This window comes from Elephantulus edwardii, unplaced genomic scaffold (assembly GCF_000299155.1).
Source record: "Elephantulus edwardii isolate Elephantulus edwardi_28Jun2011 unplaced genomic scaffold, EleEdw1.0 scaffold00015, whole genome shotgun sequence".
In the NCBI taxonomy this organism is placed as follows: domain Eukaryota; kingdom Metazoa; phylum Chordata; class Mammalia; order Macroscelidea; family Macroscelididae; genus Elephantulus; species Elephantulus edwardii.
In genome coordinates this window covers 21695465-21708650 of record NW_006399765.1, presented here as the reverse complement: position 1 = coordinate 21708650, position 13186 = coordinate 21695465, and the positions used below count along the sequence as shown (strand labels likewise).

General features: G+C 46.0%; 1 protein-coding gene across 1 annotated transcript in view; it reads left to right on the top strand.

The window, feature by feature from the left end:
* Positions 1-12681: 12681 nt before the first annotated feature.
* Positions 12682-13186, top strand: part of PREX1 (phosphatidylinositol-3,4,5-trisphosphate-dependent Rac exchange factor 1) — a 211849-nt gene continuing 211344 nt past the window's right edge. The window contains exons 1-2 of the mRNA XM_006881749.1: positions 12682-12926; positions 13084-13162. Of these exons, the coding sequence (XP_006881811.1) occupies positions 12682-12926; positions 13084-13162 (324 nt within the window). The remainder of the gene's footprint in view (positions 12927-13083; positions 13163-13186) is intronic.

The window sequence follows — 13186 nt, the reverse complement described above, 5'->3', positions numbered from 1 at the left end:
ATTAAAAAGACGTCTCCAACAGGAGCTGGGTGACTCATACACATTTCTTCTGGGACGAATAAAAATACCGGAGTGAAAGATGGATTAGTCATTGGAGCGCAGTTCGCTGTTGTGAGCCGAGGCCCCCACAATTGCTCCTGCTCCTCATTAACTGTGGAAATTTGGAAACTGCACCCCTAACTGGTCATGTAGGATGAAGCTTGAGCGGGTAGGTGGGAAGCAGGGGAGATTGGGGCTGGTCTCGGTGGAGCAGTGGCAAAGCTGAGAACCAGGCCGTGCCCAGGACTGGGCTCAGCTACTGCCCAGGATCAGCTGTGCACGTGGTCTGCGGCTGGTTTCTGTTCTGACTGGTCTTTGCCTCACTGTCGCTGGAGACCTCCGCTAAATCAAAGCCATTCATTCATCCACTCATCTGCTTCTTCATTTAGTCAGTCAGTCATAGTCAAGGTGATGTGTTAGGCTCCATGTGGGACCCAAACATCGATGAGAAAAGATTGTCAAGGAGCTAAGATGAGGAAATATGGCCAAATGGCTTCAAGGAAATTTAGGGAAAGGAGAGCTAACTCTTTTGGCTGGTTGAGCAGTTGGCACACTCTGGCTCTTAGACCACTGTTTTTTTTTTATTTTAAATAAAGCTTTATTGAAACATAGCCTGGCCTAATTAATCATTTACACATTGTCTTTGATTGCTATAGCATGACAAGGACAGAGTTAAATAGATGTAACAGAGTTGTGACTTACAGTTGTTATGTGCCATCAAGTTTCCTGAGATTCATAGCGACTCTATGCCCAACAGCCCTAAACCCTGCTCTATCCTGTGCCAATCTTACTGTCTTTGACATGCCTATCCTCATTACCCCAGTGACTGAATCAATCCACCTCATGGAGGGTCTTCCTCTCCTATGCTGTCCCTCCACCCTCCCAAGCATGACGTCCCTCTCAAAGGACTGGTCCCTTCTTGCAACATGTCTAAAGTATGTCAGATGAAGCTTCAGAATCCTTGCCTCCAAGGAACAACCTGATTTAAGCCTCTCCAGGATGAACCTGTTCCTATAAGGCTTCAAATGCTAGCTCTCTAGATTTTCACAGGAAAAAAAAAATCCTGACCCTTAGGTTTGGTTGGGTTTTTTTAAAAAAGGATTTTGTAGTTGTAAACACTAAATACATTATAACAATTTCATTCATGGTAAAAGGGGTGCTAACTACCAGTTTCAAGGAGGTCAACCTTAGTGACTATGTCACCAAGAACAGTGCCACTGAACTGACTACTGCTCATGGCAACCTGATAAACAACAGATCTGAACCTTGCCCTATCCCTCACCATGCTCGTGATCTGATATACATGAGCGCATTGTTCCAGTCACTGTGTAGATCCGTCTTGTTAGGTATCTTCCTCTCTTTCTCTGGCCTTCCACGTTTCTCCACGAGGTAACTTTTTGCAAGGACTGGCTGGCCCCTTCCAACAACATACACAAAGTAAGCGAGATGAAGTTTCACCATTCCTGCCTCTCAGAGGCACCCTGGTTATACTTCCAACACTGTCGTCTTTGGTGTTTTGGCAGTTCATGGGATAGTCAGTACTCTGAATGACGGGCTTTGTTTCTTGCTCTGTCATCCTTATTAGAAATGGATAAGTAGACTATGATTTTATTGCCTACCTTTAGAAATGGGTAAGTTGACTATGGTCTTACTGGGTAGGGTTATTATTATTCTAATAGTAGGGTTATTATTAACTGCTGTAACACAGACCTCAAAGCACGTAAGGCCTCAAGCTCAATGCTAGTTTTATTTCTTACTCCCCTGATAGTCCAGGGTGGAGTTACCGGTCAGTGGCAATGCTGGCCTCCATGTTCTCAGGTTCACAGTCACCCTGGGGAGTTGTCATCCCAAACAGGTAGGAGGGAAAAAAAAGAATGAAGATGAGCTCGTGGGAACTTTCCTGGCTGGCCGGGATGGTGATAATGAGTATCTATCTCTCTGGGTCACATGCATTGGTCAAAACTCAACTCACATGGCTCTACCCACCTGCAAGGGAGGTTGGATAATGTAGTTTTTTCTATATACTCAGGAAGAAACAAAAATTTTATCTGGTGAACAGGTAGCTAGCAGTTTCTACCATGGTGGTACATGCATGCAATGGGATACTAGGCAACTGTTGGAAATATATTTACAAATATCAACAAGGGCTGAGCTCATAAACATGGTGTTGAAGGGAAAAGGAAAATGCATAGGTACAAAATAATGCTGTACCATTTGTGTAAAATATTTAAAAGACATGTAAAGCAAAACATTGTCTTTTTCTTATCACTTTACATTTTCTACTCTATCTGTTTGGATACACATATATGGCAGATGGCTAAGAAGAACATCCTTTAAATACACTTGAGTGGGTGCCCATGGGGGAGAGGCAGAAGGAGGTGTAGAGGTGGTGGGAGAGGCAGAAGCAAGAAGATGAAGCGGAGGCTGTACTCTGCTGATGGCGTACCACTGCCTGAGAAGTGTGATCAGCTCACAATACAGACCTCTCAGGAGGGGAGAAAAGTAACACATTAAAGAATGGACGTAGCTCGTGTCTATTGTAGCACATTTGGGACATACAATAAAGTATGTCTGTCAGAATGTGTTTATTTCTGTAGTCTAGATTCCCAGAATAATGGTAACTTAGGTAAAATGTTAATCAGCATAAAGTGAACCGCTCTGAAGTCAGCCACTGGGGACCAAGATAAACAACAGAACATGGTCAACCCCCTCAAATCCCTAGACTCACGTCTCCTTGAAGCCCAGTCCCACTCCCCAGAGGAGACCATTCTCCTGATTTGTGTGGTAAACTCGACTCAGTTCAAATCACTGTCTTTGGGTTGGAACCAACTCATAGCTGATGCTGATTCTGCGCTGAGTTTTGGAAGTAATAGATTATATGGGAGAAGATCGCCCGTTGTTCCCCCTTACAGCTGCTGGTGGATTTGAAGTACCAGAGAAGCTCAGCCTTTGGGTTAACAGCACAACCCCCTACAGACTGTGCCAAAAGAGCTGCTTGTGGGCAAGCACTTCTATTTATACATGTGGTTAGCACTGTCTACTTTGGAGTTGCATATGAATAGGGAGGTCGTACATAAGATACTCAACATCGTGGCTAGATGTCTTCAAGTTGATCTGACTTGCTGCGACTCCTACGTACAACGGAACAAACACCCCATGCCCACAGTCCCCACTGCACGTGTGTCCACTGTTGTGGTCACTGGGTCAGTCCATCTCGTTGAGACTTTTCCTTTTTCATGGACCCTCTGCTTTGCCTACCATGATGTCCTTCTCCAGAGATTGGGCCCTCCTGATAACAGAGCTCTGCATCACATTTTAAATATTTATCCATGTTGATGTGTGACCCTTTATGTAGCTATTTCTCTACCACAGCCTCTCGTGTTTTTTTCTGAGTCTGCTTCTTTTTCTCTGTTGTTGAGGTTTTAGGTTTCTGAGAAATTAAGGTTGTGGTTGTGGAGGAACAAACTCTTTTTGTCTGTGTAGACTTTTAATTTTTAAGGAGTCTCTGAATGGCATTTGGGGGTCTATAAACTCTGAAAGCTAAAAATGAAAAGGGCTTTAAAATCTAAAAATTGAAATTGAAGGTTAACGATGGCATTTTCAATTGCCTCATCTACATGTGACACAGTCACTAGTGGCTGTAGGGCGGCAGAGGTGATGCAGATGGCACAGGGAAGGGCAGGGTTCATAGGATCATTATGAGTTGTACTGGACTTGACAACACATAACAACAACAACATATACCCGCAAACTAGACCATGAATAAGAAAAAATGAAGAATAACTTATGCCTCTGTTTGGTTTTTGGTTGGTTTTTTAATAGAAAAAAATTATTTTTTATTATGATTTTAATGAAAGATTACAGAAAAGTTGGGTTTTCATTCATTCGATGTTGCACATTGCCCTCCTTCCTCCTCCTGTTCCAGATTGTTGTCATATATATATAATGCTTAATCATATATTCCTAAAAAATTGTAAAAGCCTCTTCTCAGTAATAATGCTGTAACTAATAATGTCATCATTCAATGGAGAAAGATTGATTGGTTTTTGTAAAAATTGTGATTTTAATGAAAGTTTACAGAAAACTTGGATTTTCATTCATTCATTGTTACACATTTTCTTCCCTACTGCTCCCCCACAATTTGCTTAAAAAATTGTCATCCATTGTTGCATATTTCCCCCCACCCCCAATCCACTTTGCGTATTATACACCTCTTATTCTGGACTGTTGCCATGCAAATAATGCTGAACCATATATTACTTTTAAACAGTTGAAATGCAGTGTTCATTATTTATCCCCTCTTTTCTTAGTTTCCTTAGTTTTAACCTCCATGTCGGTCCTGTTTTATAACAGTGGTGTTACGCAGAAGAACTCTAGAAGCCCCAATCCACAACATGAACAGTTTTCCAAGCATCTTGAAAAACCATACAACCAGGAAAGAATAACATAGATGTATGGGGCCTTCTAAGAATCAAATCCCTATGCACATCAAAAACCTCACAGGGTAAAAAAAGAAACCCATAGACTGGGAAAAAATATTTGGTATGACACATCTGATGAGGGACTTCTTGTTGTAAGTGCCCTCGAGTCACAGTCACAGTGACCCTATGAAGGAAAGTCCTCAACACTTGTGTCTTTCATCCTCTTTCCAGGTTCACAGGGTTTCTGGAGGCAAGCTATTACGGAAGTGGGTGCCACTCCTGCTTCCAAGATGAGAGACTTATATAAAAAATTTATAGATAATAAAATAAAGAAAAAAAATTTATAGAATACTCCAGCACCTCAACAAGAAAAAGGTAAATAACCCAATCACAAAATGGACACAGGATATGAACTTATGCCTTTGAATTAAAGTGTTGGTAATACACTATGGACTGCCAAAAGAACAAGCAATTATGTACAATTAAGTGCGGCCAAAATGCTCCTTAGAAATGAGCAAGGTGGGAATCTGTCTGACATACTGTGTACATACTATTCAGAAAGATCCATCAGTCCCTGAAGAAGGACATCATATAAAATAACCAAACACCCACAATGCACTGATGGATGATACAGTGGCAACAGAAGTGGGCTCAGGTCAGCAGACACTGTGAGGATGTCACGGGACCAGGTAACGTGTCGTTCTGTTATGCGAAGGATCACTAGGACTTAGAACCAACTCCCCAGGAACACAACAGCAACTGAATATCATGGTGTGTCTTCTCTTGAAGAGCCGGCAGAGCAGTGTTCTTAATGCCCACATTTAACAGATTTGGAAACTGAGGCTTAGCACTTCGAAGGAAACAACAGCTGGGCCTAGGAATTTTGCCCTCTGTTCCATACACTCCACCGAGAAAACGTCATCGAGGACATTCAATCGACAATTGAAAATGTAAAGGACCCTCTAGCATGCGGTGTGGTGTCTGCTCACTGCCTGCCCTAGCTCTGCACGCCGGCATGTGGGACTCTGTCCTTGTCTTCTAGGTCCGCATGCCCTCCCCGAGTGGTCTTGCCCAACCTTGTGGCTTTAGCTACCATTTATATCCTGACAATGCCTGTGTTTGTATTTCCAGCCTGACCTCTGCCTTGTGCCCCAGGATTATGTGTCTGAGTTCCCACTCAAAACACCACCTGGATATTTAATTTGACATCTAACATGGCTAAAGTCACACTCGGGCTCTTCTCCAGTCTTTCTTCCCTCAATGTCTTCCCCATCCTGGTGAATGATGGTCCCGTCTTTCTAGTTGCTCTGGCCCCAGATCACCTTCTTGTTGTTGTTGTGTGCTTTTGAGTCAGACTGACCTGTGGGTGGTCCCCTAGCAGGTTTTCAGAGGCAGCTCATCACACAGGAGGAGACTTTCCATTTTTCTTTTGTGAAGCAGCTGGTAGACACAGCTTCTTACAACTAGGCCACTAGACTTCCAGATCTTAATTCTTTCTTGTGAATTTCCCTTCAGCAAATGCTATTGGCTCTGTTTCTAGAATACATGCAGAACCAACCATTTCTTCTCCTCTTCCTGCTGTCACCCCACTTTTTGCAGTGGCCTCTTCATAGGTCTCAGACTTCTGATCTTATTCTTGTTCGGTAATAACCCACCAGAGTCAGAACATATTCTTCCTCTTTAGAACCCATCATGACTCCCATCCCAGCCAGAGAAAGAATCAAAGTCCCTATAGCCATGTACACAGCTCGTGCATCTGGTCTGCCCTCACCCTCTGCCTCCAACCCTGCACCTGCCCTTTCACCTTCCTTCCCACACCCCTTGCTGCTCCTTGCACAACGAGGCTGCCTCCTGCCTCCAAGCTTTTGCAGTTGCTGGTCTCTGTGTATGGAAACCATGCAGGACTTGAGCCCTAGCTTCTTCCAGTTCTTTGCTCAAATATCACCTCTCATCTCCCATTGATACGTCGGCTCCAGCTCTCTCTTCCCTCTTCTCCATAACCCTTCTCACAATCTGGTCGACCTGTTGTTTGATTTAGGGTACTTATTGACTGTGTCTTCCGCCACAAGAATTTTAGCTTCATAAAGGCAAGAATGTTTCATAAGTGCATGTTTTGTTCACTTGTCTATTCTCAGTGCCTAGAACGGTTCTTAAGGATTAGAGAAAAACTGATCAACAACCTATCTTAAACAAATGACACAAACTTGCTTGCAGAAAATGAAGAAGATAAAAGATTACATTTTTCAGTATCTTTCCATCTCAACATCAAGAAAACAAAAACCTCTGCCACTGGACCAGTAAGCAATGCTAGATGAGGGAAAGATGGAACTTGTCAATATTTCATTCTACCTGGATCCACAATCAATACTCATGTCAACAGCAGTCAAGAAATTAAAAGACATGTTGCATGGGGAAAATACGTTTTCAATGAACTCTTCAAAGAGCTAAAGAGCAAAGGTGTTAGTTTACAAACTAAGGTGCACCTGACCCAAGCCATGGTATTTTCAGTTACTTCACATGTATGTGAAAATTGGAAATGAAGAAGGAAGACAGAAGAAGAAGGAAGGCCTTTGAATTGTGGTGTTGATGAAGAGTACTGAATATCCATGGACTGCCAAAAGAACAAGCAAATCTTGGAGGAAGTGAAACAAGGGGCTTCTTAGAGGCAAGGATGGTGAAACTTCGTCTCACATGTTGTTACTGTTATTATGTGCCATCAGTTGCCTGCGATGCATAGCTACCTTATGTACACAACTTTGAACCCTGCCTTATTTTTAGCCAGTTTCACTGACTCAGACCCACCTACTCCCATGGCCCCTGTCAATCCATCTCATTTGGGTGTCTTCCTCTCCTGCACTGTCTCTCCACCCTTCCAAGCATGATGTCCTTCTCCAAGGACTGATCTGTCCTGGCCAAGTGCCCAAAGTATGCCCCAAATCCTTGCCTTCAGGGAGAAACTTAGTTTCTCTCTATCCAAGACAAACCTATTTGTTCTCCTGGCAGTCCACAGTATGTTCAATACTCTTCTCCAGCACCACAACTCAAAGGCATTGATTCTTCTTCTGTCATCCTTAGTCATTGTCCAGCTCTCTGATGCACAGCAAGTACTTGTGAAGACCACGGCCTGGATCAGGCTCACATACTTTGAGCATACTGTCAGGAGGGTCCAGTCCTTGGAGAGAGCATCATGCTGAGAACAGTAAAGGGTCAGAGAAAGAGAGTAAGACCTCAAGGGGACATACTGACACAGTGAGTGCAGCAGTAGGCCTGAGTGCGGCACAGCTTGCGATGTGCAGGTTCTGCTCTTTAGTTCATAGGAGGGCTGTAAGTTGCAGTCACCTTGATGGCACCTAACAACAACAGGACAGCACTGAGGAGTCCCTGGGTCGTGCACCTGGTCAGTACACCAGGCTGCTAGCTGAAAGGCTGGAGGGAGCTCACCTTGAGATGCTTCGGAAGCAAAGTCTGATGATCTGAAAAATCAGCTACTGAAGATGCCCTAAAGCAGAGCTCTGCTCTGATGCACGCAGCATCTCCTTTGGTCAGACGTGACCGAGCTGAACGAACGAATGCAGAGTTATCTCCAGCTCTTTCTTCTAGACGCCACGCTGGAAGGAACCTCACAGGGAGCTGAAGAGGGAGCCTCTGTGGTAGTGGTTGTGGGAGGTGGAAGGATGTTGCTCTCAGCACATTTGTCCCGAGCACCAGCACTGGCACAGATTTAGGGTCAGACACATCTGCTGACAAAAGTTCTAGAGCAGAAGTAGAATGTGGAATTTCCATTTCAGGTCCTCAAAAGAGCAAACGTTCCCTGCCCTTCCTCTCCTCCCTTCTGGCTGGATGCAGTGTGGCCTTGGAGCTGCTGCCTGAGAGCCCCTGAGGACGCTGGAGACAAGTTACAGGCAGCTGAGTCCTGACCCTTTGGGGCCTCCATACCTGCCCCAGGCTGTTGGTGCCTGAATTGTGGAGACTCCATTTGCTATTTAAAAAAAAATCCCTTATCATTTGTGTCTCGTTACAGTGGCTAACCTCTGTCTTAATATGATGACTTGTGTGGGTTCTTCGCTGAGCCCAGTTTTGTCATGAAGAGTTGCTGTGTGAATTAGATGTTGTATCTCAGTAGTGCCTGGCACAGGGGTGAGGACTCAAAATCACTAATGATTGCTATGACAATTTTCTTCCTTAGAACAAAGGCCCAAGAAATGGAGTTTGCTGGAGAAATTCAGACGGCAGGCCACAGCCCATAGAGGGTGTGTTGCTTTGTGTCTGTGCTGTCTAAAGAGGAAAACATCACCTTTAGGTAGAAGTTACCACTGGGATTGCCAGGTGTCTGGACTTGGTGTGGGCAGTCCTATTTTGAGCCTTCAGTCCAGGAAACTGGGGGGAAAATACCAGACATATAAATGTGCGTCCAGTATGTCTGTTGAAACCATCTGGTATCCTTGGCTGCAAAATTATAAGATACACAGTCCAGGCGAGGCTCTGGCCTTAATTAAGTTGCAGAGATGCCTTCCACACAGTCATTGCCCCTTTCTAATTTCCTTACCTTTCCTCCAACCTAGGCTAAGGCTTTACAAACCTTGGCTCTTTGCTCCTTTGAGTCAGCCATAGGTGCAGATGATCATCCTCGGGGGTGTCTGGATTTAAAAGGTGGAAGCGGAAGAGGAGGAATGCCTATTTCAGTGAACAGAGTGGCTGGATAATCATGTGGTAGAGACCTCTAGTGGCTTAGTGGTAAGGAACTGTACTTTGTATCTTTAATGCAAAGGTATGCAGTTCAAATCCCCAGCTGCTCAGAAGGAAAAAGATGGACAGTCTCCCCCCCCTGCAATTTACTGCCTCTGAAAATCCACTGGAGGGTCAGATATGGGTTGGTTCTGACTCAACAGTTTATAACAACAACAACAATCATGTGAATACGATTTTATTAATAATTCTACTAGGACAACAGTCATGAACTGCGTTTGTACATGACCTCCTTATCAGTAGTCAATTAATCTCTATGGGAGATCTGGTTGAAGAAAGGTGTATCAGTAAGGGTGTTTTTGACTGCAAGTAATTAAAATTCAACCTGTTTAAACAAAAAGGAAATTTTGTTACTTTAAAATATGAATAGTGCAGAGGCAGGATGGTTCTGTAATTGTTAATTCAGGAGCTCAGTGACATCAAAGATGTATCATTTCGTACAGTAGCATGTGCCCCTCATGGTCTTAGGATGGCTGCCACAGCTCCAGGCATCATGGCCTCATCCCATTTATTGATATGCAGCTTGCTTTATTTTAATCCATAAACAAGTCTGGCACTTTTATTTTAATCCAGACCACAAGCTTTTTAGGCAGGCACTAATCTCCAGAGCTCTCACAATGTCCAAAGGCTGGGAAAGAAGGCACATGTCAGTAGCAGAGCTGGGCTTCCAACTGAGGGTCCTACACTTTGCCTCCACTACTTTCCCCAGACTAGGATTCCAGTGCTTTCTGGCACAAAAGTGGTTTGGCAAAGCTCTGGATCCCTGACTTAATCCGGTATTATATTTGCATCAGATCTTGAACTTGAGCCCTCTGGCGTCTTTTGGTGAAGTCTGACTGGGGCAGGTGGCAGTGGCTCAGTGGAAAGTATTAGGAGGAGGATTACCCACCTCAAGGTGGAGTGGCCCATCTCCCCTTCTCAGGAAGCTGCTCTCCATGCTCAGAACGGGGAAGAGCCTGCCTGGGCAGCCAGCTTGACTTACAGAGAAAGCCATTTGGAAAGCCATCGGCACCTCTGGGCCTTCCAATAGCTCCCTTCTCACCCTGCTCGCTCAGCTTATGATGGACAAAAACGGATCTTCTCTTGGCTTTATTTTAAGAGGTCTGTGGGTGGTGCAAATGGTTTGCATGCAGTTACCAACCAAAAGGCTTGGCGTTTGAACACCCCTGGCAGCACCACAGAGGAAAGGTCAGGCGATCTGCTTCTGTGAGGGTTACCACCAAGAGAACCTCTGCGGAGCAGCTCTGCTCTGAACAGGAGTCAGAGCCAACTTGAGGGTAACAGGTTTGATGTGTGATTTCTCCTTTTAATTCATACGCATTGTGTCCCATGCATGTACATTGTGTTTTATACTGTCTTTCATTTACATTATATTTCGTTCATTTATATTGTGTTTTCCTCCCCCTTACAATCATTTTACTGATAACTACTTGTGTGAAAGCATGTAAACCAGCTACTTCATGCTCTGTGCCTTAAAATCCCTCTTTCAGTTAGCCAATTTCTGATTTTCCCATTCCTATCAGACCAGTACTCTGAGGGAACAAAAATGTCCCTGGGATTTAATTTTTTCCCTTCCAAACAGGGCGTGGGGAGGGGCCTTCAAGTCCCCAGCCTGCAAACTTGAGCAGGCTTTTTTCTTGTGAAGAAATCAGGAACTATCTGTCTAGTGTTTCCAAGCAGCAAGACCTTCTCCCCCGTAAATGGGAAACTTATGCAACAGAGATGAGATGGTATTTCCCACTATTTGTGAAGCACTTGGCAACGGAAATTCTAAAATTGTCCCTGTAGCAGAGAATTTCCCTGTCATTATCATGGCTCCACCACCACCCAGTCTCCCCTGAATTGACAGTTCTTTGGTCCTCTCTCCCTGTTCTTCTGGTAAATGTTTCCCAGCTCCTCCAGACTATTTCAGGCCCTGACATATATAGGTGTAACCCCCTCCCCTGGAGATCCTGGAGGGGTTGGGTGGAAGGTGTTGGGGGAGAAGGGAGGAGAGGTCGAGGTTGTCATGGGAAAGGAAAAGAACATCTCCACAGTGTGCGAACCTTAGTCATGTTTGCTGGGTGTGTGGGTCTGTGCCAGGATTCACTGGGAGGCAGCCAGACCCTGAACAGAGGGAGTCCCCATTGATCACACAGAAATAGTGTTCCCTCATCTGAGTCACCACAGGTAGGTGGTGACCTGGGACAGAGGCTCTCAACTATGTCAGCCCTCAACTTTGATGTCTCAGGCCCCTCCCTGGCAGGCCTTAGGGAAGCCAAAAGGATCCTGATGTGTTTATTGGTGGTTTTGCCGGAGGGCTGGGACCTTACCTGTACTATTCACTGCTTGCTCCCAGTGATTGTACTAGTGAAAGCCCCATGGGATTCTGACTCACATGTCCACCTGTGCTCCAGAGAGTTCTCAGTGGTGTGGTTGTCACAAGTAGATCACCAGACCTTTTATCCAAGGAGCTTCTCTGAGTAGGTACGAACCACCAACCTTTCATTTGGTAGCTGAGAGCTTCACTGTTGGCAATGCACAGAGACTCTAGGGCTCTGCTGTTGTGTACCTCTTTCTCATGTGGAGCACCTGGTAGATTTGAACCATGTATCTTTGTGTTGACAGCACAATTCCTTACTACTAAGCCACCAGATGAGGGGAAAAAGATGGGCAATCACCTTCTGTGTGATTGACCGCTGGGGGGTCAGCTATGGCTCTGTTCTGACTCTACTGTACCCAGTAAGATGCCACCAAAGCTCCCTCTATGTCTAGTGTCCACCCTCAATGAACACGTGCTGAAGGACTGTCTGAGGAGGCACATCATGTTGGGTCCGTGGCTGGAATGACAGTGGCTTTAGGGCCTCAACTTTGTCGCTGTCGTTCACTTTGCATTTCTAGTACCTCACTGGAGACCCTGCATAGCTCCTCTCTGTGGGAGATAATAGGTCTCTGGCCACTTGAAAATGGGCTGATTAGGGAGAGTGTGGGTTCATGCATGTAGTAAAGAAGAATTTAGAGAACTTTTTAGGTGTTCCAATTTCTCACAGATTAACACATAACCCTTAGCAGGCCTCATGAAGTAGGTAGTACTTTTATTCCCATTATACTGATGAATAAACTGAGGTTCTTGAGGGGAGGAACCTGCTCAAGGTCACCTGGCTAGTGAGTGAGGCCGTGGGGTTTGAACTCGAGTTGCAGCCTCTTGGCTACCTTACCTCTCCATTCTGTTCTCCCAGAAGGCAGGTGAGGCCATTTCTCAAAGGCACAAAGAGAAGGCGGGATTAGACGCTGGACTTCCCAAGGTCTTCTGGGGCTGGTGGTGGCTGGGGGCGGTGGTGGGGGGTGGGGTAGTGTGTATGCGCTAAGGAATGGGCATCTTGCAGCTGCCACCTAATCACTCCTTCCAGAGTAGGATATAATTTCTTCTGGGAAAAGTGGGATGTACAGGGTCACCTCCTGGAGGCAAAGCTATTTAAAGAATAAAAAAGGAGTAATGGAGAAAACAAAACTCCAAGAAGTAAGAGTGTGTGAGCTCTCCCTCACCTTCGGGCTTCCTTCCCAAGGTCGTGGCAGCGCCGCAGGCACCCAAGGGCCTGAGTGTCCCCTGTCCGAAGGCCCAGCGGCGGTCCCTCTGATCGGGGCGCACGCGGGGCAGGGCAGGCTTGGGGTTAACGGGCCGCTGTGCGCTTTCCCACTCATGTCCACCCGACCCGAGCGGCCGCGGCCGGACCTGCGTGCGTGAGCTCGTGCGCGCCGGGAGTCGCGTGTGCCGGGTGGGAGTGGCGTAGCCCGTGAGGGTGGTGCCACGCGTCCGGGCGCGGAGTTGGTGCGCTCGCCGCTGCGTGTCTGCTGCCCGGCTCTCCAGCTCCCCTTCCGGAGGTCTTTCTCGCCCCAGTGCCCCTCGCGCCCCGACTCCGGCCGCGCCCAGCTTCCGACGGAGCCGCCAGCGCCGCGCCGAGTCTCCAGGGGCCCCCGTGCGCGCGCGGAGCGCCTCTGCG